The sequence below is a fragment of the Danio rerio genome, chromosome 10 (assembly GCF_049306965.1).
Source record: "Danio rerio strain Tuebingen ecotype United States chromosome 10, GRCz12tu, whole genome shotgun sequence".
Taxonomy (NCBI): domain Eukaryota; kingdom Metazoa; phylum Chordata; class Actinopteri; order Cypriniformes; family Danionidae; genus Danio; species Danio rerio.
The window spans coordinates 14,905,751-14,931,705 of NC_133185.1; the positions used below are offsets into that span (position 1 = coordinate 14,905,751).

The following is a 25,955-nucleotide window of genomic DNA, read 5'->3' on the forward strand; positions in this document are numbered from 1 at the left end:
CAAAAGAAACTAGTAGATTTTTTCTGGACTGGTCAACATTGGATTCGTGCTGCACAACTGTATTTGCCAAATTGTGAAGGAGGGCAAGGATTAATAGACATCAAAAGTAAAATTCAAGCTTTCAGACTGATTTCAGCCCAAAAACTTTTGTGTAAAAGCAAGTTGTCATGGACTCATACTGCCTGTGCAATCTTGAGAACAGTAAAGGGGCTGAATTATGATCTACATCTTTTTTGGATACAAACTGATGAGATGGATTTAACAGGGATTACATCGTTTTATAAATCAGTGCTACAAGCATGGAATAAAACCTTCAAGATTCAAAGAATATTTGACATCCCTAAATATTGGGTGTTGGAGGAACCCCTTTTTCATAATCCAGTGGTTCATGGTACATTGATATCTTCGAGGAGTGTACAGAACAATATGATTAAAAGGAACTGTACAAAGTTAAAACATCTGGTCACGGAGGATGGATGGAAGTCGATAGAGGACATAATGGTTTTTACAGGACTGAGATCCCATCGTTTAGCTGCACGATTCTTGGAAGAAATACACTCCTTTTTGCCTGGACAGTATAGAGCGATTTTACAAGAAGAAGACTCGAGTGAAGAAGTTAAAATTCTCCCTCTGGTGGTATCTTCAAGTTGTGAATTTGGTGGGTTCGAGGAAGAGACTAGAATTTCTAAAACATGGACGGTTGACGGAATGTCTAAAGAGGTTTTATACATCTTATGCGTTAAGAATGTTCACAATGATATACTAAAAGGACAATTATTGAAATGGACTAAAAAGTTTGGACCTAATTTCCCCTTAAGAGATCAGTGGAGGTCCCTATATAAATCTCCTCTTGAGAAAAGAATCGGGGACTTGCAGTGGAGACTTGTTCATGGGGCGATAGCTACCAACAGTCATGTGTCTCATCTTAATCCAATAGTTAGGAGGGAGTGTGCTTTTTGTGGTAAGGAAGAGAATGTAGAACATTTGTTTTTAAGTTGTACACGATTGGAAGACCTTTTTAATGTTTTAAAAGAGTGGTTTAGAGGTTTTGGTGAGACCTTTTCTGAATGTATTTTTATAGGGGGAGTAAAATATAGAATGTCTAAAAAGATCCTTTTCACTCTTTTAAATTATGTTATTGGCACAGCAAAATTGTCTATTTGGAAAACTAGAAAAAACAAAATATCAGGTGCTGGTGGAATAGATCCAGTGATTATGTTAAAAGGTTTAATTTCAAATAGATTGAAAATTGAATTTACTTTCTATGAATTGGTAAGAGATCTAATAACATTTGAAGAAAAGTGGTGTCTAGGAAGCATTTTATGTAGTGTTTATGAAGAACAGCTTGTACTTAATTTATAAAAACAATAATAAGGTAGTTGGGTTTCGTTTTTTTCTTTAATTTTGGTTTTTTAATCGACTCAAAGATGAATGGAATATGATGTGAATGAACATTTAATGGATTGAGAATGTTTTGTTAAAAAGAAAAAGAAAAACTGTATATAATAAAGCTGTTTTAAACCTCTCTCTCTCTCTCTCTCTCTCTCTCTCTCTCTCTCTCTCTCTCTCTCTCTCTCTCTCTCTCTCTCTCTCTCTCTCTCTCTCTCTCTCTCTCTCGTAGAGCATGCTGGGAGTGAGTGCGTTGTGAGTGAGCGTGTGTGACTTGGGTGCTTGAGTGCCTTGCTTTTCAAACTTTTTTCCATTCCTTTTCTATATTCTTTGTTATATGGTGTAGTTTTTTTCCTTTTCTTATTGGCTTTGTTTTTTTTGTTTTCTTGTTTTTTTCGGGGGGAGGGGATTTTGGGTTGTAGGGGTTTTTGTGCGTTTTTGGGGAGATGGCTGGGGCAGGTACAGGTGCGCGGGGATTGAGCTCGCTCACGCGTCGTCACGGTGTGAAAGTGGCGTCTGCAGTGAGCGTGGAGAGCTGTTGTTTAGCTGTGGGTGAAATTGTGGGACATGAGAATATTTTGTCTGCATCTAAAATGAATAGTGCAATAGTAATCTTTTTAAGCACAGTAGAGAATGCAAACGAAGTGGTTCAAAGAGGAATCATACTGGAAGGAGTCCTTACTCCGGTTATGCCTCTTTCATTACCGTCAAAACGAGTCACTCTCTCGAACGTCCCACCATTTATTAGTGATGAAGTTTTAACACAAGCATTGTCTCGCTACGGTAAACTGGTCTCCTCGATTAAAAAAATTCCAATTGGTGGTGCTTCCCCTTTACTGAAACACGTTGTTTCATTCAGGCGCTCTGTTTACATGATCGTAAACAATGACGCTGATCTAGACCTCGCGCTTAATTTCCGAGTGGATGACTTTGACTATGTGGTGTTTATTACCACCGACAAGATTAAGTGTTTTGGCTGCGGAAATTTCGGTCATTTGGTCCGTATTTGCCCCAACAAACAAGAAGAAAGCAATCGCCCCGCTAATGTGAGCGACGCAGCTAATGGTGACGAACAACTGGCCGATGAGGCCGCCGAGGTGGAACCCGCGGTAGTGGCAGCGACCGGGCATGATGGCGATCACAGTGTGGATCCTATGGAGAATGAATCGGTTTCAGTGGAGGTGGAAGCACAAAATGCAAAAGAAGTTGATGACGAGGAAGACAAAGGTGAGTCAAGCGATAAACAAAATCTGCAAGTTGTTTTGAGGGATGTTCGGGAGGTTGATGATATGCAAAATGAAACAGACGTGGAGAAAACAGTATTTAAGGTGCCATTAAAAAGGAAAAAGTCAGACAGTGTGCATGGTTTTCGGCAAGTGAAAAAAGTAGATATGGAAGATGAACTTGAGTCAGAGAGTGACAGCGAGCTATCTGATTCAAGTCTTACACTGTCTCAGAGTGAGTTTTCTAGTCGCAATTATGGAGTAGATGATATTAAACTATTTCTAAGGTCAACAAAGAACAAGAGGGGAGTCTTAGTAAATGAATACTTTCCAGATGTTGAGCAGTTTGTGGATAAAGTTAAAGGTTTTATGGCTGAAGGTTGTTTCTCCAACAAAGAAGTGTATCGATTGAAAAAAATAGTGCGGAAACTCAATGCAGACCTGAATGATGGAAGTGAAAAAGCATAACTTTATGAAGATGAATCACAATAGTTTGTGTTTCCTTTTCTATTTATGTTTGACTATGGCTGAAGTGTGTATAGCATCATTAAATCTGAATGGTGCACGAAATTACAAAAAAAGAGCTGAATTGTTTGGGGTTATTAAACAGAAAAACATAGATGTTATTTTTATTCAGGAAACACACAGTGACTTTAAGAATGAAGTTGATTGGATGCAAGAATGGGATGGAAATGCTGTTTTTAGTCATAACACCACAATCAGTGGTGGAGTGGGCATTTTATTTACAAAAAATTTTTGTCCAGTATCTTTTCAAGCAGAGGAGATTGTGAAAGGAAGACTTTTGAAAATAAGAGCAATCTTTGAAAAATACATTCTCATTTTTATATGCGTTTATGCTCCAACATCGGCAATAGAAAGATTAGTGTTTTTAGATACACTTAATACTGTGCTACAAAAGTGCAATACTGAAGAATATTTGTTTTTAGGAGGAGACTTCAACTGTACAGAAAGTCATATAGACAGGAACCATATTGAACCACATATGCCTTCACGTGAACGTCTCACTAAATGTATTAATATGAATGAACTAAGTGATATTTGGAGGCATTTTCATGAAGGACAGAGACAGTATACATGGGCTCATGCTCGTGATAATTTTCTCTCTCTTGCGAGACTAGATCGATTTTATAGTTTTAAACATCACTTGAGCATTTTTAAAAGCTGCATCATTTCTCCAGTCAGTTTCTCTGATCACCATATGGTTTTATGTTCCTTTTTTTTAAATGAAGTTAAGCCCCGCAGTGCATATTGGCACTTCAACACCAATCTACTATGTAATAAGGATTTTAAAGAAGTTTTTAAGTTTTTTTGGGAAGATTTTAGAAAAACAAAAGATTCCTTTCAAGATTTAAATCAGTGGTGGGATTTTGGGAAGATCCAAATCAAACAACTGTGTCAACAGTACACTCGTAATGTCACCAAAGAGTTAAATAGTTCCATGAAAGCCTTGGAGACAGAGATAATCAATTTGCAGATTTTAGCTGATTCAACAAACAATCCTAATTGTATAGAAACAATTTCAAATAGAAAAACTCAGTTGGCAGACCTACTGGGGTTGAAAACACAAGGGGCTTTAATTCGTTCACGTTTTTTAAGTATTGAACAGATGGATGCACCATCTAAATATTTTTTCAATCTTGAAAAGAAAAATGGACAAAAACGTTCTATTCATGCATTACGATCTGAGATGGGGGAAATTTTAATTAGACCTGAAGAAATACGTAAAAGAGCAAACAGTTTTTATGAAAATTTGTATAAGAATGAATTGGGTGCAGAGTGGGACTCAGAGAGTGCCTTTTTTAGAGGTTTAAATCAGATGACTGAGGAGGCAAATGCTGAGATATCTGGTGTTTTAAGAATGGAAGAGTTGTATAAAGCATTACAAAATATGGAATCTGGCAAAGTACCAGGAATTGACGGTCTTCCAGTTGATTTTTATAAATTTTTTTGGACTGAGGTGGGTGATGATCTTTTGCAGGTACTTAATGACGGTCTAGCATCAGGAAGGCTTCCATTGAGTAGTCGTAGAGCGGTCATCACACTCATTCCCAAAAAAGGAGACCTTTTAGAAATTAAAAATTGGCGCCCTGTCTCACTTTTATGTGCTGACTATAAATTGTTATCAAAAGTGTTGGCTAACAGGTTAACGAAAGTAATAGATTTAGTGGTGCATCCAGACCAAACTTATTGTGTCCCCGGGAGGTCAATTTTTGATAACATTACCCTTATGCGGGATATTTTTGATGTCTCCAAGTTGTTTAATATAAAAATTGGTCTTATATCGTTAGATCAAGAAAAAGCTTTTGATCGGGTTGAGCACCCTTTTTTGTGGAGAACATTAGAAGCTTTTGGTATTTGCCAGGATTTTATTGATAAAGTGAAAGTACTTTATGGTGATGTTGAAAGTGTGCTGAAAATAAACGGTGGCTTATGCACTCCTTTTAAGGTATGTAGGGGAATAAGACAAGGTTGCTCATTATCTGGAATGTTGTATTCACTTGCCATTGAACCCTTGTTACAACAACTAAGAGAAAAAGTTTTTGGGTTGAACTTGCCTGGATGTAAAAATAATGTCACACTGTCTGCCTACGCTGATGATGTAGTGGTTTTTATTGATAAACAAAATGATGTGCGAGTTTTAATGGAAGTCTTAGATGATTTTAAAAGTTTATCATCAGCAAAAATAAACTGGAATAAAAGTGAAGCAATTTTAATTGGAAATTGGTTAAAAGATAGGCCAAACCTTCCTGATGGCTTGAGTTGGGGAACAAGTGGTTTTAAATATTTAGGAGTGTTTTTGGGGGATGAAAGTTTTACTCAGAAAAACTGGGAAGGAGTTGTGGATAATATAAAGGGTAGACTTAATAAATGGAAATGGTTAATACCAAAAATGTCGTACAAAGGAAGGGTTTTAATAGTGAATAATTTAGCAGCTTCCAGTCTTTGGCATAGGATGGCTTGTTTAGATCCTCCTTTACAATTATTAACAGAACTCCAAAGTCTTTTGGTCAATTTTTTTTGGGATAACTTGCATTGGGTCCCACAGAGTGTGTTGTATTTAACCAAAGAAGAGGGTGGTCAGGGTCTGATACAGCTGAGAAGCAGAATAGCAGCTTTTCGATTACAATTTTTACAAAAATTTCTGTATGGGTCTTCAGTGTATGGATGGCGAGCAGTAACTTCCTCAATTTTACACAGTGTTGCAGGGCTGGATTTAGATAAAGCCTTGTTTTTAATGGACCCCCTCAAGTTGAATGTGAATAGACTGCCAATATTTTACAGGAATCTTTTTAAGGTGTGGAGTTTGTTTAATTTGCAAAGAAGTAGTACATGTACTCTCCACTGGTTGTTGGAGGAGCCTCTAATAAATGGTGCTCGTTTTGATCTTACAAAGGACAGTTCTTCATTTCATGGACTTAATGAAGTGTTGCAGAATTCAAAGATTTATACGCTTGGACGTTTGTTGCATATCGCTGGAGTGGATTTCAGAAAAACGCAAGAAGTGGCTGATGTTTTAAAAATTAGATCCTTACGGACTGTTGAACATATGTTACAGAACTGGAGAGGACTGATCAATGATGAAGAAAAAACTCTGCTAATAGACAGTTGTGGAAAAGTGAATGATTCCGAATCGAAGGATTTTTTTCCGGTTTTCACATTGCTCCCCAAGTTAGAGGATTTTAATGGACACTTTCTGGACTCTAAAAAAACATTGTGCTTGGGTTTATCTATGGTTACTGGCAAAGATTTTTATAAAGTTTGTGTCAAAGTTTTTAATAAAAAAGAACTAAACAATAAAATTGACACACCTTGGCGTGAAGTGTTGGGTGTAGAAGAGCATGTTAAACCTGAATGGAGGTCACTGTATAAGCCACCGTTGTCTAAAAGGTCAGGAGATATACAATGGAGACTTCTACATTGTGCTATTGCATTCAATGCTTTTATTTCAATTCTTAATCATGATGCCATTGCTAATTGTCCTTTTTGCTCAAAAAGAGAATCAATTTTTCACGCTTTCATGGAATGTGATAGACTGAAACCATTATTTTTACTTTTGGAAAATGTTTTTAATTCCTGCAATGAAATGTTCTCTAAAAGAGTTTTTATTTTTGGTTTTAGATATGTTAAAAGAAAGAGGTTTAAATGTCAACTCCTAAATTTTGTTTTGGGGCAAGCTAAATTAGCTATCTATATGAGCAGAAAAAATAAGGTTGAAAGATTGTCCGGTGAAGATGTGGTGGTAATGTTTGTAAACTTGGTGAAATCACGGGTTCTGATTGATTATTGTTTTTATAAATCTACAAAAGATATATTAGCTTTTGAGATGAGGTGGTGTGGAAATGGGGCATTGTGTTCAATTGTTGATGAAGAATTAGTTTTTACTTTTTATAATTAATGTATTTACATTTTTTTACTGCATCCCTTGTGAGTTGTTGACATGTTGAAATGATGATTGTTGACTTATTGTAATAAAAGGCACTTTTAAATTCAAATTCTCTCTCTCTCTCTCTCTCTTACTCTCTCTCTCTTTTACTCTCTCTCTCTCTCTCTCTCTCTCTCTCTCTCTCTCTGAGTGCAAGAGCTAACACCACGACAGTCAATTAGCGATTAGCATGCAGCCGTCGTCCACAGAGCTAATGCTTCCTGTCACTTTCTCCCTGGCTGACAGCGTTTCTCCTTAGTGATAATCACGTGTTAAGACGCTCTGACAGGCTGAGTTTGTGATCTTGTCTTGGTTTGTCCTGCAGGGAGGGAAGATTCCCATCAGATGGACGGCTCCAGAGGCCATCGCCTACAGGAAGTTCACCTCCGCCAGTGACGTGTGGAGCTACGGCATCGTCATGTGGGAAGTGATGTCGTATGGAGAAAGGCCCTACTGGGAGATGAGCAATCAAGATGTGAGTCTGCTGTCACTGTCTGTCAAAACGGGCTCTTACTGGTGCTACATGAAGACTTTGTAGTATAAATAAATGAATATATGATATGAATGAATGAGGTTGGCAAGGTGGCTCAGTGGTTAGCACTGTCGCCTCACAGAGTGAAGGTCACTGATTCGTGTCAAGGCATTTCTGTGTGGAGTTTGCATGTTCTCCCCATGTTGGTCTCCTCCGGGGGTTCCGGTTTCCCCCACAGTCTAAACACATGCACCAAACATTAATTGAATAAACTAAATATGAGTGTAGCTTATGAGTGTGTGTGAATGTGTGTATGGATGTTTCCTAGCACTGGGTTGCAGCTGGAAGGGCATCCGCTGCACAAAACATATGCTGGATAAGGTGGTGGTTTATTTTGCTGTGGCAGCTCCTGATGAATAAAGGGACTAAGCTGAAGGAAAATTAATGAATGTATACATGAATGAATAAATGAATGTATGAATGAATTAATGATATTATTTTTTTAATTGCTTGAGAAATGTTTTAGCTGTTCATGAATAACAGGTTTACTTTTTTTTCCTTTTTTTATTAAATAATATAAATAAATCTGCCAATTATACATGCTTTCTGCCAAATAATGCATTTCAATTCTCAATCAATACATTTTCAGAAATAGATGTACAAAAGTTGTTACTGGGTCTGTGCTATTTCATAAGGTAAACATTTGTACCCTAAAAGTCTATATGGCTATTTTAAATGGTTAATTACCCTAGTTATCCTAATTATCCTAGTTAAGCCTTAAAATGTCACGTTAGGCTGTTGTAACGAAGGGGCTGACACAGAGGGATCCATTTGCAGTATATTTATTAAACACAGTTTAATAAAGACAACCACACAGATGTAATGCGTGTGCGAACTCACATCAAACACAATAGTGTTACGTTAAATGGTTGGCGGCAGGTAACCAAAGTATGAATGTTCAGGCATGGGTCTGAGGCGGGCGGCGAATATCAAGGTCGGTGTTTAGGCTAGAGTTCAAGGCAGGCGGCTTGGATCAAAGTTGGTAATCAGGCAGAGGTACAAGGCAGGCGGCTGGCAGGACGAGGAACAAGGCAAGGTAAGCATCGGGAAAGCAGGCAGTGTAGAGAAACTTCGCAATGAGTGAGTGTTCGTGTGCTGCTCATAAGCGTGAGCGTGGGTGATCAAGTGGATGCGCTTCAGGCAGGGCCGGAGTGGGACTCTTTTTCAGCCCTGGAGTTTCAAGCCTCAGACCGGCCCACCTCAGTTCACGACAGACTATATTAAAAAAAGGTCATTTCCAATTCAGTTTCTAATTACAGTACCACGTCTTTTTTTATTTTTTATTTTTTTGAGAAAACAGCTGCTTTAGAACTTTAAATGTTCAACAACCCTAACAGTTTTATATGTCTTAACAATAAAAATGAAAAAAAAAAAAAAAATATATATATATATATATATACTCAGACGAGGATCAAACCCGGGTCGGAGGCGTCGTAATCTAACGTGCTAACCACTGGTCCACCACAGTTGAATAACATCTGAGTAGTATAATCATTAACCTGCAGGCTGGTTATATATAAAACGAGCAGAGCTGCGGTAAAATGATGAATAAGGAGACTGTGGTCAAGTAAATAAATAAATTAATTTAAAAAGTGTGACTGCTGAGAGCAACAGATTCTGGAGCTAGGGACACCGGCCCTCGCGGCCAAAAAATGGACCGGCGCACCAGGAATTCTCCCAATCCTCCCGATTACCCAATCCGGGCCTGGCTTCAGGTGTGCAGGCTGTCAGTGTAAGTGGATGACGTAATGGTTAATAGTCCGGGGATGGTGATCTCTGCTGGCCAGCGAGGGGAATGACTGTGACCGAGTCGGTGACAGCTGTATAGAAGTGTCTTGAAAAAAATCTTGTAAAATAGTATTTACTGTCATCATAACAAAGATAAAACAAATCATTTATTAGAAAGGAGTTATTAAAACTATTATGTTTAGAACTGTGTTGAAAAAAAAATCTGCTTTCAGTTAAACAGGAATCGGGGAAAATAAATAGGGGGCTAATATTCTGACTTCAACTATGCTCAAATTATCTAAAATGTTTAAATTAAATAGATTTTATGCACCTTTTATTTATTTGTTTTATTGCTTTTTACTTCAGTCTGTGATACACTGATGAAATAGTCTACATTTATGAAGAGATTGTTTGTGCTTTCTGGTGTGATTTTAGCCTGCGGTCTTTAACACTTCACCACAGTAACAGTTTTCTCACATGAGTTCTGCTGTTTTCTGGAGGGGGATATGAGAGCGATAGAAAGCTGATGTCTATAAATAGAGTTGGATGCGGGGCTAAACTGGCAGATTTTGGGCTGGTATTGGAGGACAATCAGGGTCACAGGTCTCCTTCTTATTTACACGTGGGTACACTGGGTTTGGGCTTAAAATCTTAGCTTTAGGTTTCAGCTGCAGTGATTTTATTCTTGTCTTTTCTGTGTGAAATGCATTTGATGTGCAGACAGAAATCCATTGCAGTAATGGACTTCCAGCATTGAGTTTCTTTAAATGTAGCTTTTACCAAAAGCTTACATCATCTGTAGTTTCATTGTCATTGTCCAAATGTAAATATGATCTCACTGCTTTTTGAAAAGACATTGATACTTCCAAAAAAAAAAAAAAAAAAATGAAATCTGAACAATTTATAAGTGTCTGGTGTGATGATTTATTAATAGTTTGATGTCAAACAGTGTATTTATTTAAGAAAACATTCATATATAAATAATTAAATGTAATCCAAATTATATTTCTATAATTTGGATAACCAATTTTCTATTTCTAATTACAAAATTATTTTGTCTCTGCCAGCACATAAACGTTGTTATTTTCGATAGTAGTTACTGGTACTTGCATTTTTTTATGACAGTACATAATTTTTTTTTATACTTGTATCAAGCTTAAAGTGCAATTTATAGGTTTAAATTGGCTAATTATATTAACTAGGTAAGATAATAATGGATTACAGTGTTGTGCATTGTAGCATTATAGCCAATTAAAAACAAAAAACAAAAAAAAAACTATATATAGATAGATAGATAGATAGATAGATAGATAGATAGATAGATAGATAGATAGATAGATAGATAGATAGATAGATAGATAGATAGATAGATAGATAAGTGGAGGGCCGTTACCGGCGTTAACGTGCTGCGTTAACACGAGACTCTTAGCGTTAATCTAAAAAAAAAACATATATATATAAATATATATATATATATATATCACCATTAATCTATATTCAAAGTTGGGTTGGAAGCTGGGTCTATTCTATGCAAATTATGATGACTTTCACGTTGATATTTTAACGCGGATGTATACCTGACAGGTAAGCCGTCTGACAAAAAAGTGTCCCTCTGAGTCAAATCTCCAGGGATGCTTGACTTTAACTGCTGAAAGGCAGTTTCACTTTAACTCATGAACATTTCATTCAAACTCTTGACAAACTGGGGTATTACACGCAAATAAGGAGTAAGGACTCATGAAAGAATTATGGAATTTAGTAACGCACCCCAAATGGAAAGGAAAAAAATCCCACATTTCGCCGTGTGTGTGTGTGTGTGTGTGTGGTCCTTTACTGACAGCCACCTGTGTGGATCTTGTCAGAAAATATGTCGAAAAGTCCTACATAACGGTAATAGTTTGATTGCGGTGTTTACTTTAATAATGCCACTAATATATATATATATATATACTCCACATGTCTTAATTCCATTTCTGTTTAGTTCAGTTATGACTTTAGTTGAGTTAAGGTAATCAAAAATCGCTGTTTCGAGCTTATGTAGGCATACAATTCAAAACTTATGTTTAACTGAATAAACAGTTAGTAAACACAAGTACATCTTATTGAACATCATTTATTTTCATCACTAATTATCATAGTAGAACAGTTTCTCAATCAGTTTGCAATGCATTTTGAAGATGAGCCCCTGGTCTAATAAGCTACCTGGCTTTAGAAACCCATTCTCTAAGACATAATAATTGGGTAGCACACATATTCTGATTGCCTTTGGCAGAATTCTAAAAAGCCAATTTAATTTAAATTAATCTAGAATAAATCCGAAATTAATCTTTAGTAATCTAGATTTTTAAAAAAATAATCCATGTCTTATATATTTATACAGAACCTTTTAACCCCCCTTTTATTTATGTAGATGTTTTTATTATATATATTTTTAATTTTTTTATATATATTTCCCAACTTCTCAATGTTTAACAGAGCAAGGAATTATTCACATTATGTCTGATTATATATATTTTTTCTTCTGGGAAAAGTCTAGAATAAGAAAAGTTCTTAGTTAAATAAATAAATAAATAATAAAATAAAATAAAATAAAATTTAAGGTCAAAATTATTAGCCCCTTTAGGCTCTATATATATATATATATATATATATATATATATATATATATATATATATATATATATATATATATATATATATATATATATATATATATATATATAAATTGATAATCCACATAACAAACTATCGTTATACAATAACTTGCCTAATTACCCTATTTATTAATTTATTTATTAATATTAATTAATTTATTAATATTTTATTATATATATATATATATATATATATATATATATATATATATATATATATATAGCTTAAAAGGGCTAATAATTTCGGCCTTAAAATAATTCATTTAAAAAAAAATTTACTTCTTATATTCTAGTCAAAATAAAACAAATAAGACATTTTCCAGAAAAAAAAATATATATATATATATATTATACTGTGGAAATTGCCTTACTCTGTAAAACATTAATTGGGAAATATTTTGAAAAGAAAAACTAAATTCAAATGGGAGCTAACAATTCTGGCTTTAACTGTATACATAGACACAAAAATTTGTATTCATTACAAATAATTATGTTATCTAACAACATAAAAAAAGAAAAAAAAGTACTAAATTTGTCTATCTCAACAAATCAACTACAGTCATGAGAAATATAACCATTAAAGACACTTATCCTCAGTTGTTAAGATTATAAAATCACAACAAACCATGTCTATCTCTCTAATCTTGTGCATCATTAGTGCATAATAACTCACAGCGATTCAGTCATGTTTGTTTCCTCTATTGAAAAGCACACAGTACATGTCGATCCGCCGCCTCTCTGTCTTTTGTAATGTAGATGCTCATGTCATCATATGTCAGATGCGTATGAAATGACAAGTATATTTGCAGCAGAGATGAAACAGGCTTTAGTTTCTCCAGCGTCTCCCAGAAGGAGGTGCACACAGCAGTCATGGTTTTATCAAGCACCGCTGACCTTTTTTCCAGCTTTACAGTTGCAGTGACGGCTTCATCTGCGCTCCATCATTAATCTGTTTCACTCACGCTTGGGAATGGAGTGCGTTTTTGATGTTTTATTGAAAAGTTTCTGGAGGGTTTCTCTCAGATCTCGGCTTCCTCTGTCTGTCTGTCAGTCTCTGTTTTGCTTGTGTTTTCTTCTCTCCATGAGGGATTGCTCTGCTTGTTGTAGTGTTGCTCTTGTTGAGGGTTTTAGTTTGGGGAGAGTAGAGATACTCTTTAATGATTCAGGCTTCTGGTTTGTTTTGGTAACTTTTGAATGATAAAAGATGTTAAAGTGATACAATAGACTTGTCAAAAATTGCCCTATGAACTGAACATCCTATGGTTAATTTACATTAATAATATAGTTTAATTTGCATTAATTATACATTTATATTAATTATATAATTTGTCAGCTGATACTCTGCTAAAATGTTATGCATAAGTATAATAAACACTGGATTTTATAGTAATATTTAAATGTAAATAGTAAAATGTGTAATATAATTTACATATTTCAGAATTTATGCCTAAGAAATATAGCCCAGAAAAAGCAAAAATATTTTTGCAATTAGTTTTGTATTTATTTTTTTTTTGTTTGTTTTTTATTTCTTTATTTATGTTTAGTATGTTGTATGTGAACTAATTAATTCAACTTAGTTTTATAATATGCATAAACTTCACTATATAATGACATTACAAACATATCAAATCTCATTATCTACTGAAGTAAAATTGCTCAATGGCAAATTAATCTGAAAGTTTAAAATCAAGATGCAATTATAAGTTAGAATGAAGTCAGTATCATGTGCCTAACATGTTTTATGGTTTTCATGCATAGATATTTACATTGAATGTCACCTACGCTATTGGTGTCTATTGGAAAGAATGCGTCAATGGAGCCATCATGTTAGTACAGGGTAGCACTTCATGAAAAGCATGTAGAACCAAGATGCATTGGAGAACTGGCCATCCAGAGCCAGAGATGTATACATATATTGATCGGTTGTGTTCCTGGTGGTCAGTATACAATTATTTTTTTTTTTAAATTACGATTATAATTTTACACCACTTTTCTACTCTGTATCTAATTTGTGTCCTGAAACACACCCACTTTCCCCTGTTCACTTCTCATTTTAATAAAGAAAGCGATTAATTTGTGAATAAATAATTATATAAGTTTGCTTGTTACACCCGTACACAGTGCTACACCCGTACACAGCACTAAAGTCCAGCATTTTCACATTAGTTTTAGTCTTGACTAGTGCAGTTAAATGACATTTGTCCTGGGAGCACTGTACAAATATGGTGGCACTTTTGACACAAGCTAAGGGTATGTGGCATCTATTGTATCCATCTATGGCTCGCATGCTTTAGCATGTTGCTAACATATTAAATATCAGTTAAATGAACTAGCATAATGTTAGAATGTTTCTATTATGTTTAGCACACTGGAAACATATCAAGATGCTATGTTTCAGGCCTGTTTAAATAGATGGCTAATATGTTTAGCATGTTATGACATGAATTTGCACATCTCTTTAGCCTTTTTATGACAAATTTGCATAATATTGGGCTGGTTCTAACATTATTTAGCACATTACCATGTTGCAGCATGACTAAAAGGATTAGTTGCTAGCATGTTTATCACTTGGTTTTTTATTTTGTTATCTCGAATTAGCATGTTGCTGTTATGTGCCAAGCAAAATTTACCATTAGCCTACTATGAAAATGCTTTTATTATTTTGTTATATGTTACTGGCATGTTTACCACATACCATGACTTAGTATGATAATGGCTTGCATTTTGCTTAGGAATTATCATGACAAACATATTTTAGCATGCAAGCTAACATATATTGTCATTTTGCTTTACAACTACAACTTTTCTAATGTTTTACGTGTCACTAGGATAAATTAACAATATCAGTAATTGCAATAATTAGTAATAATTAACTTGTAGCTAAAAAGGTATACACTTAGGTAAAGGTATACATTATTGCTAATGTAAATTGCATTGTTGCTGTTATTCATTCTTTCATTTTCTTTTTGGCTAAGTCCCATTATTAATCAGAGTATTTTTAAGTAGACTGACGCCAACTTATCCAGCATCTGTTTTACACAGCAGTTGCCCTTCCAACCCCAATCCAGCACTGGTAAACCGTTGCTACTGGTAACTAGTATTTAAACACTGCTGACATTTTTCGCCATGTTGCTACCAGTTAAATAACTAGCATGTCCCAGACATACATTGGTAAGTTGCTAGCATAAAGTTAGCATTAGTTAGGATGCTGCTAGCTTGTTCTAAATTATGACCAACATACTCTACGAGAAATTAACATGCAACAGTGCCAAGTCCCATGTGTACTTTATGCGTGTAGCATTTGTATTCTGTAGTTTTTGTTGATAACATCCAAATATGTCAATTTTGGGTTGCTGGTTAATTGAGAGTGAGAGCAGTAGAAAGGTCAATGTGAGGACTTTGGTATCCAGCAGCTACTCCTGAAGCAGAGGAGTCAGTGTTTGGACACGTACCGCACATCATATATTTATTGTGGAACATGATGTAAAGTGCTTGCAATCTTTTCTGTTGTCTCAGGTGATAAAGGCAGTGGAGGAGAACTACAGACTGCCGGGGCCCATGGACTGTCCGACCGCCCTCTATCACCTCATGATGGACTGCTGGCAGAAAGACAGGAACAGCCGGCCCAAATTTGAGGAGATTGTCAGCTTATTGGACAAGCTCATCCGCAATCCAAGCAGCCTGAAGGGTCTCGTTAACCCATCTAACAGGTAATAGACCAGCTGTTATTGTCAGGATTTTTATTTATTTATTTGTGTAACTATCTTCTTTTGATATTCTTACCCAGACTCGAAGAAACATGCCTATCCTGGCATTTATGTTCCAAAACTTTACTTATACTTGCTAAAATAGCTGAAAAGATCAGTCAAGGGAGTAAAAAGGTAAAAGGGTTAGTTCAGCCAAAAATTAAAATAATGTTATTAGTTACTGACATCCATGTCTTTTCAAACCCCCAAGACCTTTGTAGGGCTGCACGATTCTGGTTAAAATGAGAATCATCTTTATTTATTTATTTATTTATTTATTCATTCATTTATTCATTTTTGCTTAAAACCAAGATCACCAAGATTTTCTCATGATTCTGTAGATGTTAAATAAAGATTAATATGAGTAGGCTTTTATTGTTGTTATTTCTCAAACATATGGTAAAACAACAATAATAATATTAGACCTAAGTGTACTGTTGGTTAAAACGCTAAATTTTGTAGAGACTTTGAATAGTAGACTTTGACTTTAGTGGAACATACTTTAAATATGACTTGTTTGTTAATTCACTGTAAAGTGATGACATCACAGCCATTCCGAATTCTAAAATTTTATTATTTTGTTTTAAGACATATGCTTGTCATTTGTCATTGACAACATTATTAGACCCTTTTTCCACTGGTAAAAGAAGCTAGCCCCTTTCACACACTGATACCGGTAAATATCTGGAAAATTTCTGCAACGACTTTACCGGTAAATTCAAAAAAGTGCTGTTCACACAGACGAGGACGTTATGGAATTTTTCCAGAAAAGAGCATTCACACATCCATTCCAAAATGCCCGTAAATTCTGACATCATTAACCAGAAATTACCTCTAAACGGCTGGGCTTGTATTTGTAAACATTTAACTACATTACAAACTCTTAGGATGGATCAGTATTGTGAACAACTTCAATGAAAACATATATAGAAACACTTTCGCATGTCGAGATGTACATGATATGTGTGTGTGCTGGCACTTTGGGCGCTCACGGGCTGTTTCACGAGCACACGCAAAGCTTGAAGGTAAACAAACAACGCATTATCATTAACATTTTAGTGATAATTATTTACACAGCATTAAGATGAACATAGAAACGTTGTCTGACCAACATCTAGCAGCTAAATGTGTCTGGAAAAATATTCAAAGGCTTTTATTCTCATAAACCGCGCGGACGTGAATGCGTCTGTCTGTTCTGATTGGCTAAAGTCTCACGTCAGCACGTTCTAGACATGCACGCGCTCTTTCCGGCAATCTTCCTTCTGCTTTCACACAGCGCAGCATTCCGGCAAATTACCGGTTATGTTACAACTTCTCTTTTCGGAAAATAGCCAGAACGAATTTACCAGTATTTTCAAAAAGGGCCTGTTCACACATACACATTCTGGGAAATTGCCGGTAATTTTCTGGAAAGGACTGTATGTGTGAAAAGGGCAATTATCAGATTTGGGCAGCACGATGGCACAGTGTGTAGCACCATTGCTCAGCAATAAGGTTGCTGGTTCGGTCCTGGTTGGGTCAGTTGGCATATCTGTGTGGAGTTAGCATGTTCTCCCCGTTCTCCCACAGTCCAAAGACATGCACTATAAGTGAATTGAATAAACTAAATTGGCTGTAGTGTATTATTGTAAATGTAAGAGTTTATGAGTGTTTTTCGGTGTTGGGTTTTAGATGGTAGGGTATCCGCTGTATAAAACATATGCTGGATAAGTTGATGGTTCATTCCGCTGTAGTAACCCCTGATTAATAAAGGGACTAAGCCAAAAAGAAAATGAATGAATGAATTATCAGATTCCCTCTTGCATTATATTAAACATTATACAGGCTGGAGTGGTTATATTGACGCAGTAAACAGTTATTTTCATACTTTGTGTTTGCTATAAAAAAAAAAAACATAGCAAGCGCTTGTCGTAATCATAACTATACAATGCGATTTGATCGTTTTAAATGATGTGTGCGTTCAGTTCCATTTTTACTGTTGAGTGCGCTTATGTGCCGTTGCATCGATTAGTCACACACAATGTCATTACAAAGTTTACACGCGCACACACACAGATACACAGCGCAGACACACACACACATGCAGACACACACACACACACACTAATAAGATTATAAACGTGACTACCGACACATGTTAATACGCGCAGCTGTCAATCAATTCGTTAGGCGGGGGACCGCACTCCTACATCAAGTAGTGGTAATGAAAATCGCTCCAATTGGTCTACTGTTTTTATGTTGTTAAATTAAAAAAAAAAAAAAAAAAAGACCTGAGACTGTTTATATTACCCCAATATGATGGTCTATACACTATATCTACACATATGTCTGTCCAAACAGCTTGAAAAGTTGAGTGTTCACCACAGGTGCCCTTTAAGACAAAAATTACTAGTTTAAATGAATTATACCTTATAAAAACAAAATGAGACGCCTTTAATGCCATTTAGAGGTGTCCATGTTGCTAAACAAAGTATATAAACAATGTAAAGACTTGTCCAACTGGCTTTACGCTTCTCTATTTACGTTGAAATTTTAATTATAATTTGAATATTACAAATGCTGGATAAAGTTTGTGTGTAGACTCTATTGCGATATGAATAGCATTTATGAAAGTGCACAATGCCTTATCATTTTCCCCAATCCAGACAGAATCTGCAGATTAATAATTAATTAATAATATTATTATTGTTTTTTTCTCACTTTTTTTTTTTTTTGCAGAATGATTTTGAGAGAATAGTAGCTACAAATTTAACACACAAAATATTTGTTTCATAAAACTTTTATTCAAGTGACCACTGTAAATTAATTAGAAATGCTTGTATAGTAAACAAAAAGTAGCTTGTCTGCAGCAAACTAAAAATGTAAATTTTCCAACATCAATGATGGCCATGCATAAAGTTTCTACTCCTGCTAGATTACACCATGTCCTAATAACCCGCAGTAGGGGTGTCAAATTAATTGTTTCTTCAATGCATCGCGATGCAGACGTCAACAATTCGGTATTGGTTAGGTCATAATCGGTTATTATGTACTGACATCATTTATCACATATTAGTTAAATGGCGGTAGCTTACTATGCCGAGGGAGGAAACCATGTGTAATTAAAAAGTAGCTAACAATTCGCTGCTTGTGAGTTTGCTGGACAGTCTTTCACTGACAGGGAAGTTCATCAGAACCCAGCTAGAAAAAAAAAGCCGTAAACTCTCTCTTTCTCTCTCTTGACTGTTACAACAATACCGTTACTTGTGGATCTAGACATGAGCGTGTCTGCAGAGTGAGTTTTCTCCACCATCCATCGCTGTCTATAATGGATTAGCTGATTGCTGCAACCGTTTAACATCAGTGTCTGTGTTACTGTGTCTGCTGAACTACGCCAGAGTCATGTTGACCATTAGAGCCAGTTGCAGCATTTTCTGTTGAGCGTGTGTTTAATCATAGGCATTTAAGAATGCTCAAAACAAAATCAAACAGCATCAACAACGCTCAAAAAGCAAGCGGGATAATATTTACATTTATTTATTTGCTAAAAATGCTCATGTTGCTCTGTGCATGCACTTTAGTTTTGTTCAATACATTCAAAAAGAGTGTTTTCTTTGAGCAGGTAAAATTAATGGCACATTATATCTGACTGCTTGTATTAAAGGGTAAAATTGTATTACAAATAATATATATAAACATGAAAAAAAACGCATGCATTCGTAAGTTCAGAGATCGGCTTCAGGCCTCTTTCATATGTGGAAATAAATCAGATGTAAATTGTGTATGTGACAATGCAACTATCATGTAAACAGGCAGATTGGATTTATTGAGGCATTCCGTTTTGTACGTCATTAAACTTGTGACAATGTGATACTTCTCCATGGTTTAATGATGTAGAAGGAAGAGCGTGTGTGTGCTAATCCTAAAATTTCAGACCCACTGCTCCTCAATAAAGCCCGCCACAATTTGCTCCCACCAGAGCGGAGATCTCTCTCATATTCACAAATTCCTCTGAATGGTGGAGGACACCATATATAAACAATGGGTGCAAGCTGCGATGACGGTCCTTTGCCTCTGCCTCCGCCTCAAAGTTTGAAATTTGGGAGAATTTTGCATATTCTGCGGAGCTTAAAGCTAGACAATGTCTTCCATCATGGCTAGTGTGGCACAAATGCTAGAACTCGCCATTACACATGAACAATGACGTAAATTGTATTGCAAGTTTAAACACATGAATCAGATATTGGACACAATTAAAAGAACGTGTAAACGGACAGGCAACAAAATCAGATATAGGCACCAAATCAAAATTGGGCATCAAGCCCTGGCAGTGTAAACATGGCCTTACTTGTGGTAGGGACACAATATGTGTAATTGCTCTTTTGGATTTTATTCTAGGAAAGTGATCCACACATCTTATAAACTGGAAATTTGTTGGTTTAATATATGAGCTGACATTTTTGAGAATAGCAAAGACAAAATCAAAAACATGTATCAAGACTTTAAATGCCTTATCTTCATCAAGGCTATTACAGTAATAATTCTCAAAGGCGATTGCAATTGAATATAATTGTACTAAGCATTTACAGGGCATTTCACTTTGCAAAACATGGTCATATTGCCATAGACACATTTATTCCAAAGCCTGGGCTGGATTGCATGCTCCTTTATTGTTCTGAGTATATGCTAATGATGTTGTTGTTTACAGCAGATGATTAATGTAGACGGTGAGATCATGATGTCAGGTCTGTGAAATATTGATAACCGTGGGTTAACCATCCTGGTACATGGCTGTCACAGAAAATCAAGGCTTTAATGACACTTGTGACAAATGCGCAGTCACATTCCGTGATTTACTGACGAGTTAAACAGAAGCGACAGTGTGCAAATGACTTCCAATTACTGTGATTATACATATCCGATACATTTCCTGCATCTGAAGCGTTCGGCGTTCTTACATGTGGGATTCATCCATTATCAGTAATTGTGTTATGCGATTATGTTCAGGTTTAATATGGAATTGATTTGCAGTCTGGGAATGTTTCTGGAGCCGAGAGTGTTATTGCGTTGTAATTTTCTTTATTTGCCTTGGATGATAATATTAGCAAGTGTGGCCACTCATTAGGGCCACAGCAATGTTTATAGTCATGATAAGATTTAATTTAGCATGGTATGAAAGCAGAATTAAAAGATGAGTTACATGGAAATATGTATTGTTGATGTTTCAAGTGTTTTGTTTGAAATTAAATTGAGTTGAAAAGTCTGGGCCACCATGGTCAAAATTTTATTATATAAGCATAACATATTTCTAGAAAAAGTCTGTTTCAGACTTTTAGACTTCACTATGTGTTATAGCACAGTTATTTTAGCATGCTATGGAATGAAATAAAAATAGTGTTAAATGTATATATCAGGGCTATTCAATAAGTTTGTTATGGCAGCCAGTTCATGAAAAGCATCCCAAATGAGGGGCCAGAGAGATATGACTTGCAATATAAGTGATGAAACAACAGCAATATAAGAGCCCGTTTGCTGTATTTTTGCTTCTTAAGACACACACAGTTGTTATCATCTGCGTTCATACACACATACTCATTTTAATAATTTGTAAATATTCATCTAACGTAAATCCTAACAAATCCTTTTGATTACATTGCACATCTCCATTCGAAATAATTTAACTTGCTTGCAGAAAAGACGCAATATGTGAACGGTCTGCTGCTAATGTTACTCCAATGCAATTCCGAAAATCATCATTAATTTCAAACATAGTTTGTTGATTTGGCATTTCCAAATCCGTCGTTCCAACAAACATTTGCAAACTTCGTCACAAAATTGTATGATTGCAACCTCTGCCACTGTAGTTAGAAAAATAGTTCCTGGCTGTGTTCTATTCCCAGTTAGACCCCCACCCCACCACACACACACAATTTATTTTCTAATAAATAATAAATATTTAATGTCATTTTTTAATAAATAGCCTCATTATTTATTTATTTATATATGATATTAGAATATGTGTTAGCTTTTGTAACGTACCCCTGTTTGCTTTTATTTAAAGAGGAACCAAATACTTTCTGAACTTAGTAAATTTTACTTAGAGTAATTTGTTGTGTTTAGTTTTTAAAAAGGCCCCCACAGATACGCGTTGTGTCACACCAAAGTCTAATTCTTACAGGGACTTTGGTCATACCATCTCTAAACATTTAAACAACTTTGAGGGATATTGATAACGATGTTTAGGCATTTGTTCTTGTTGCTAGGAAATGCACGCGCGTACACAGACACACACACACAGCGTGCACAGGACAGTGCAGCCGGAGCGACTCCCTTCAGATTCAACATGCATTCATCAAATTTGCTTAAACTAAGCGTTCTAAAGTACGGCTGTATTTCATAAGGATTCTGACACATCAATGCGAAGTAGACGCTTTACAAAAATTGTGTTTAAGGGGGAAACACGTCAAACCTAATGAAACATTTGAGGGCGCATGCTGAAAGGCAAAGAAATGTGCTGTCTTTGACAGCTTGCAACATCATATGGCACTTTGGCAGATTATACTCCTGTTAAGAGTCTACCATGTAAACAGCGATTTTTGATTACCTTAAAGGTACCACCGAGTCACGAAATGGAGAGGTTTTCCTTTCAAATCACCATGCTGTATCAAATTCCAATAAAACAAAGGTCAAAAGTTACTAAATGAAACTTACGAAATTAGATGAAACTCTGGAGGAAACGCTGGAGAGCCTGGTAATGCGACATTAATTGTTTTATACTGAAACTTGTCTTCGATTTCTTTGCACGTTGAACACACGTTGACCACAACAGGAAAAAAACTGTGACTGCTTTAATTGCATTTATTTTTTTTACGCGTTAAATATTTCAAACTAATTTTGCATGCGTTAATAAACTATATATAATATGTTTATTTTAACTATCAAAATGAGTGTAGTAATTATGCTTTTATTTTAGTTATCTATAAAAGCCTAATTCAAATTAGAAATATAAAAAACATATTAAAATATTACATGTTTTACAGTGTAGTATTAATACGTAATAATTTTGTAGTAAAAATATTTTGTTGCTGTTGCTTTTTTTTTTTTTAATTTAGTTGTTTTTGTCATTTCTCCAATAAATTATTATGTTTATATATAACCCTGGAACTTATTCTTACCATGAAAATGTAATTAATTTAAATGTAATTGTTTTCATTGAATTTATTTTCAATTAAATTAAATTTGCATCATGTTGGCTCAGTGGGTAGCACAATCGCATTATAGCATAAAGGTTGCTGGTTTAAGCCTCCGCTGGGTCAGTTGGCATTTCTGTATGGAGTTTGAATGTTCTGCCTGTGTTTGCGTGGGTTTCCACTGGGTGTTCCAGTTTCCCCGACAGTCCAAAGACATGTGCTATAGGTGAATTGAGTAAGCTAAGTTGTCTTTAGTGTAGGTGTGTGACTGAAGGCTGATTTATACTTCTGCGTCACACACCGGCGTATGCTACGGTGCTGACGCATAGCCCTTCGCTGTGGCCGTAGCCATCACTGACGTACACCTCTCAAAAAATGTAACTACACGTCGCAACAACGCGTAGCGCAAGCTCTGTGATTGGTTGGCTTGGTAGCGCTGACGAGTCGGGGCAGGACCGAGAGCCGCGCGAATGGCGCGAACCCAATGTAGCGATTGTTTACAAGTGTGGAGTCCCGTGAAGGAGCTCCGGATAGAAAGTTTTGTTTTGTGTTTACCTCATAGTTATAGTTGTTGCACGTCTGCCGGTTCCTGCCTCAAAATGAGCGAGTTTGAGCCACTTGTACATCCCGGAAGTGTTCAGGAAAAGCAAAAAAGCAGCAAAGAAACTCGACACATAGGAACATTTACACCTCACTGCTAACTAGCGTTTCGGAAGTGTTAATGCAGACCAACAGAGACAGCGGGCAAAAGTATAAATGCACAGCCATGCGCATTGCATGCGCCGTGGGTTACACCGGTCACTTGACGCAGAAGTATAAGTTGGCGGTTCATTCTACTGTGGTGACCCCATATTAGTTAAGGGACTAAACTGAAAAGAAAATGAATTAATGTATTATATTTAACAATTCTGTGAGTCTGTTTGCAGAAATTGCATGCAATTGTGGCTTTTTTAAGTTACATATTTATATAAACCTATCAAATGGTACAAAAATTATCCTTCAAGTAATCTCAAATCAGAAAATGTTTTTGTCTCTCCACAGAGTGTCTAATCTGTTAGTGGAGCAAGGCAGTCCAGAGGGCTGTGTGTTCAGATCAGTGGAGGAGTGGCTGGAGGCCATCAAAATGGGTCGATACACTGAGCTTTTCATGGAAAGTGGATACACTTCTCTACAAGTAGTCACTCAAATGACCTTGGAGTAAGTCATCCGTCAGGGAAAAATGACTTTGTGAAAGCATGACCTGTATTTTCTCTTTTATTCAGGGAATTCAAGGTACATCTGGCTGTTGTAATTTTTACATGATTGTTGTAATTTTTACGTGATGCTGACTGGACTGTAATTAGAAAGTAAATAAATAGCTGAAAGACCACATTATTCATAGTTTTTTAGCAGCAGGTAGTAGTTATGGTATATATATATATATATATATATATATATACATATATATATATATATATATATATATATATATATATATATATATATATATATATATATATATATATATATATGGTATATATATATATATATATATATATATATATATATATATATATATATATATATATATATATATATATATGGTATATATATATATATATATATATATATATATATATATATATATATATATATATATATATATATACACATATATATATATATATATATATATACCATATATAACATATATAAAATATATATATATATATATACCATATATATATATATATATATATATATATATATATATATATATATATATATATTTTTTTTTTTTTTTTTTTTTTTTCTTGGAGACACTTTAGAACATAAATCTATACCTTTTAAAGTAAATACCTTTTCATAGCAAATCTGGAAAACTGAAAAAAAAATTTGATGTGGTCTTTATATATATATATATATATATATATATATATATTTTTTTTTATATACTTTTAAATTTTTTTATTTAGTTTTATTTATTTTTTTATAAAATATATTTATTGTATTAAATTATATATTATATTATATTATATTATATTATATTATATTATATTATATTATATTTATATTTATATTTTTCCCAGAGCTGTGTGTATTTGATGTTTTTCTCATTTAATACATAATGGTTCAAAATGTACATTTATAAAATATATAAATGTGTATCCACAAATGTATGTACAGGAGCTGTCAATGGGGCAGTACCTTTTTCAACGGTAGGTATTTGAACCTAAAGGGTACCTCAAAGGCACTTTTGGGCACTAATATGCACCATTGAGTTACCACTGTGGACTATTAGGATATAAATATGCATCTTTTGAAAAGGTACTGCCCCAGTGACCTTTACCTTTATAGCTCCTGTACCTTTATTTTTGAGAGTGCATGTATGTATTTGTACATGTTTGTTTTCTTCCAGCTGTAAAATGACTGATTTCCTTGTTCTTTTACAGAGATCTTCGGCGGGTCGGAGTCACTTTGGCAGGCCATCAGAAGAAGATCCTCAACAGCATTCAGGAGATGCGGGTCCAGATGATGAACGCCACTATGCCCATCTGAGGCTCACACCAGCCTCCAGCAGTAGCCTAGCACTTTCTACAAACACTTATTTATTGAACGGAACTATTTAACGAAGAAACCTGACAACGGACAAATCGGCGACGGTCTTCGTTTTTTTTTTTTTTTTTTTTCTAGAACTCTCACTGAGGAGCTGGACCGAAACGTTGAGTGCTGTTTATTTTGGAAAAGTGTGGCACATCTCCAGGTAGGACCACTGACTCGGGATCAGGCGTCTCTGGGCTGAATGTATAGCATTTTTCCACGACCTCATTCAACAATGTTAATACCTCCGGAATGAGAGACTGCGTTGGACTTTTATTTTTTTTTGCTAAGGTGAATTTTCAGCATTAAAAGACTAAAGTCATATCAATTGAAAATATGGCAGTATTAAACAAAGCAATAGTAGATTTCCAGCTCAATGATCGTTGATGTTGCTTCGTTCTCAATTTTTACTTCCTTGTTTTTAAAAGGCCAGTTAAACACTGTGCGATTTTTGTCCTATTTAGAATTGAATTTGTCAATTTTTTCAGTT

The 25,955-nt window shown here is 35.2% G+C and overlaps 1 protein-coding gene across 2 annotated transcripts in view; it reads left to right on the forward strand.

Moving 5' to 3' along the window:
- Positions 1 to 25,940, forward strand: part of epha5 (EPH receptor A5) — a 214,681-nt gene extending 188,741 nt beyond the window's left edge. For both annotated transcript variants that reach the window (XM_001338028.9, XM_021479281.2), the window contains exons 14-17: positions 7,382 to 7,531; positions 15,487 to 15,680; positions 23,927 to 24,082; positions 25,318 to 25,940. In XM_001338028.9, the coding sequence (XP_001338064.4) occupies positions 7,382 to 7,531; positions 15,487 to 15,680; positions 23,927 to 24,082; positions 25,318 to 25,423 (606 nt within the window). In that variant the 3' untranslated portion in view covers positions 25,424 to 25,940. The remainder of the gene's footprint in view (positions 1 to 7,381; positions 7,532 to 15,486; positions 15,681 to 23,926; positions 24,083 to 25,317) is intronic.
- Positions 25,941 to 25,955: the final 15 nt, after the last annotated feature.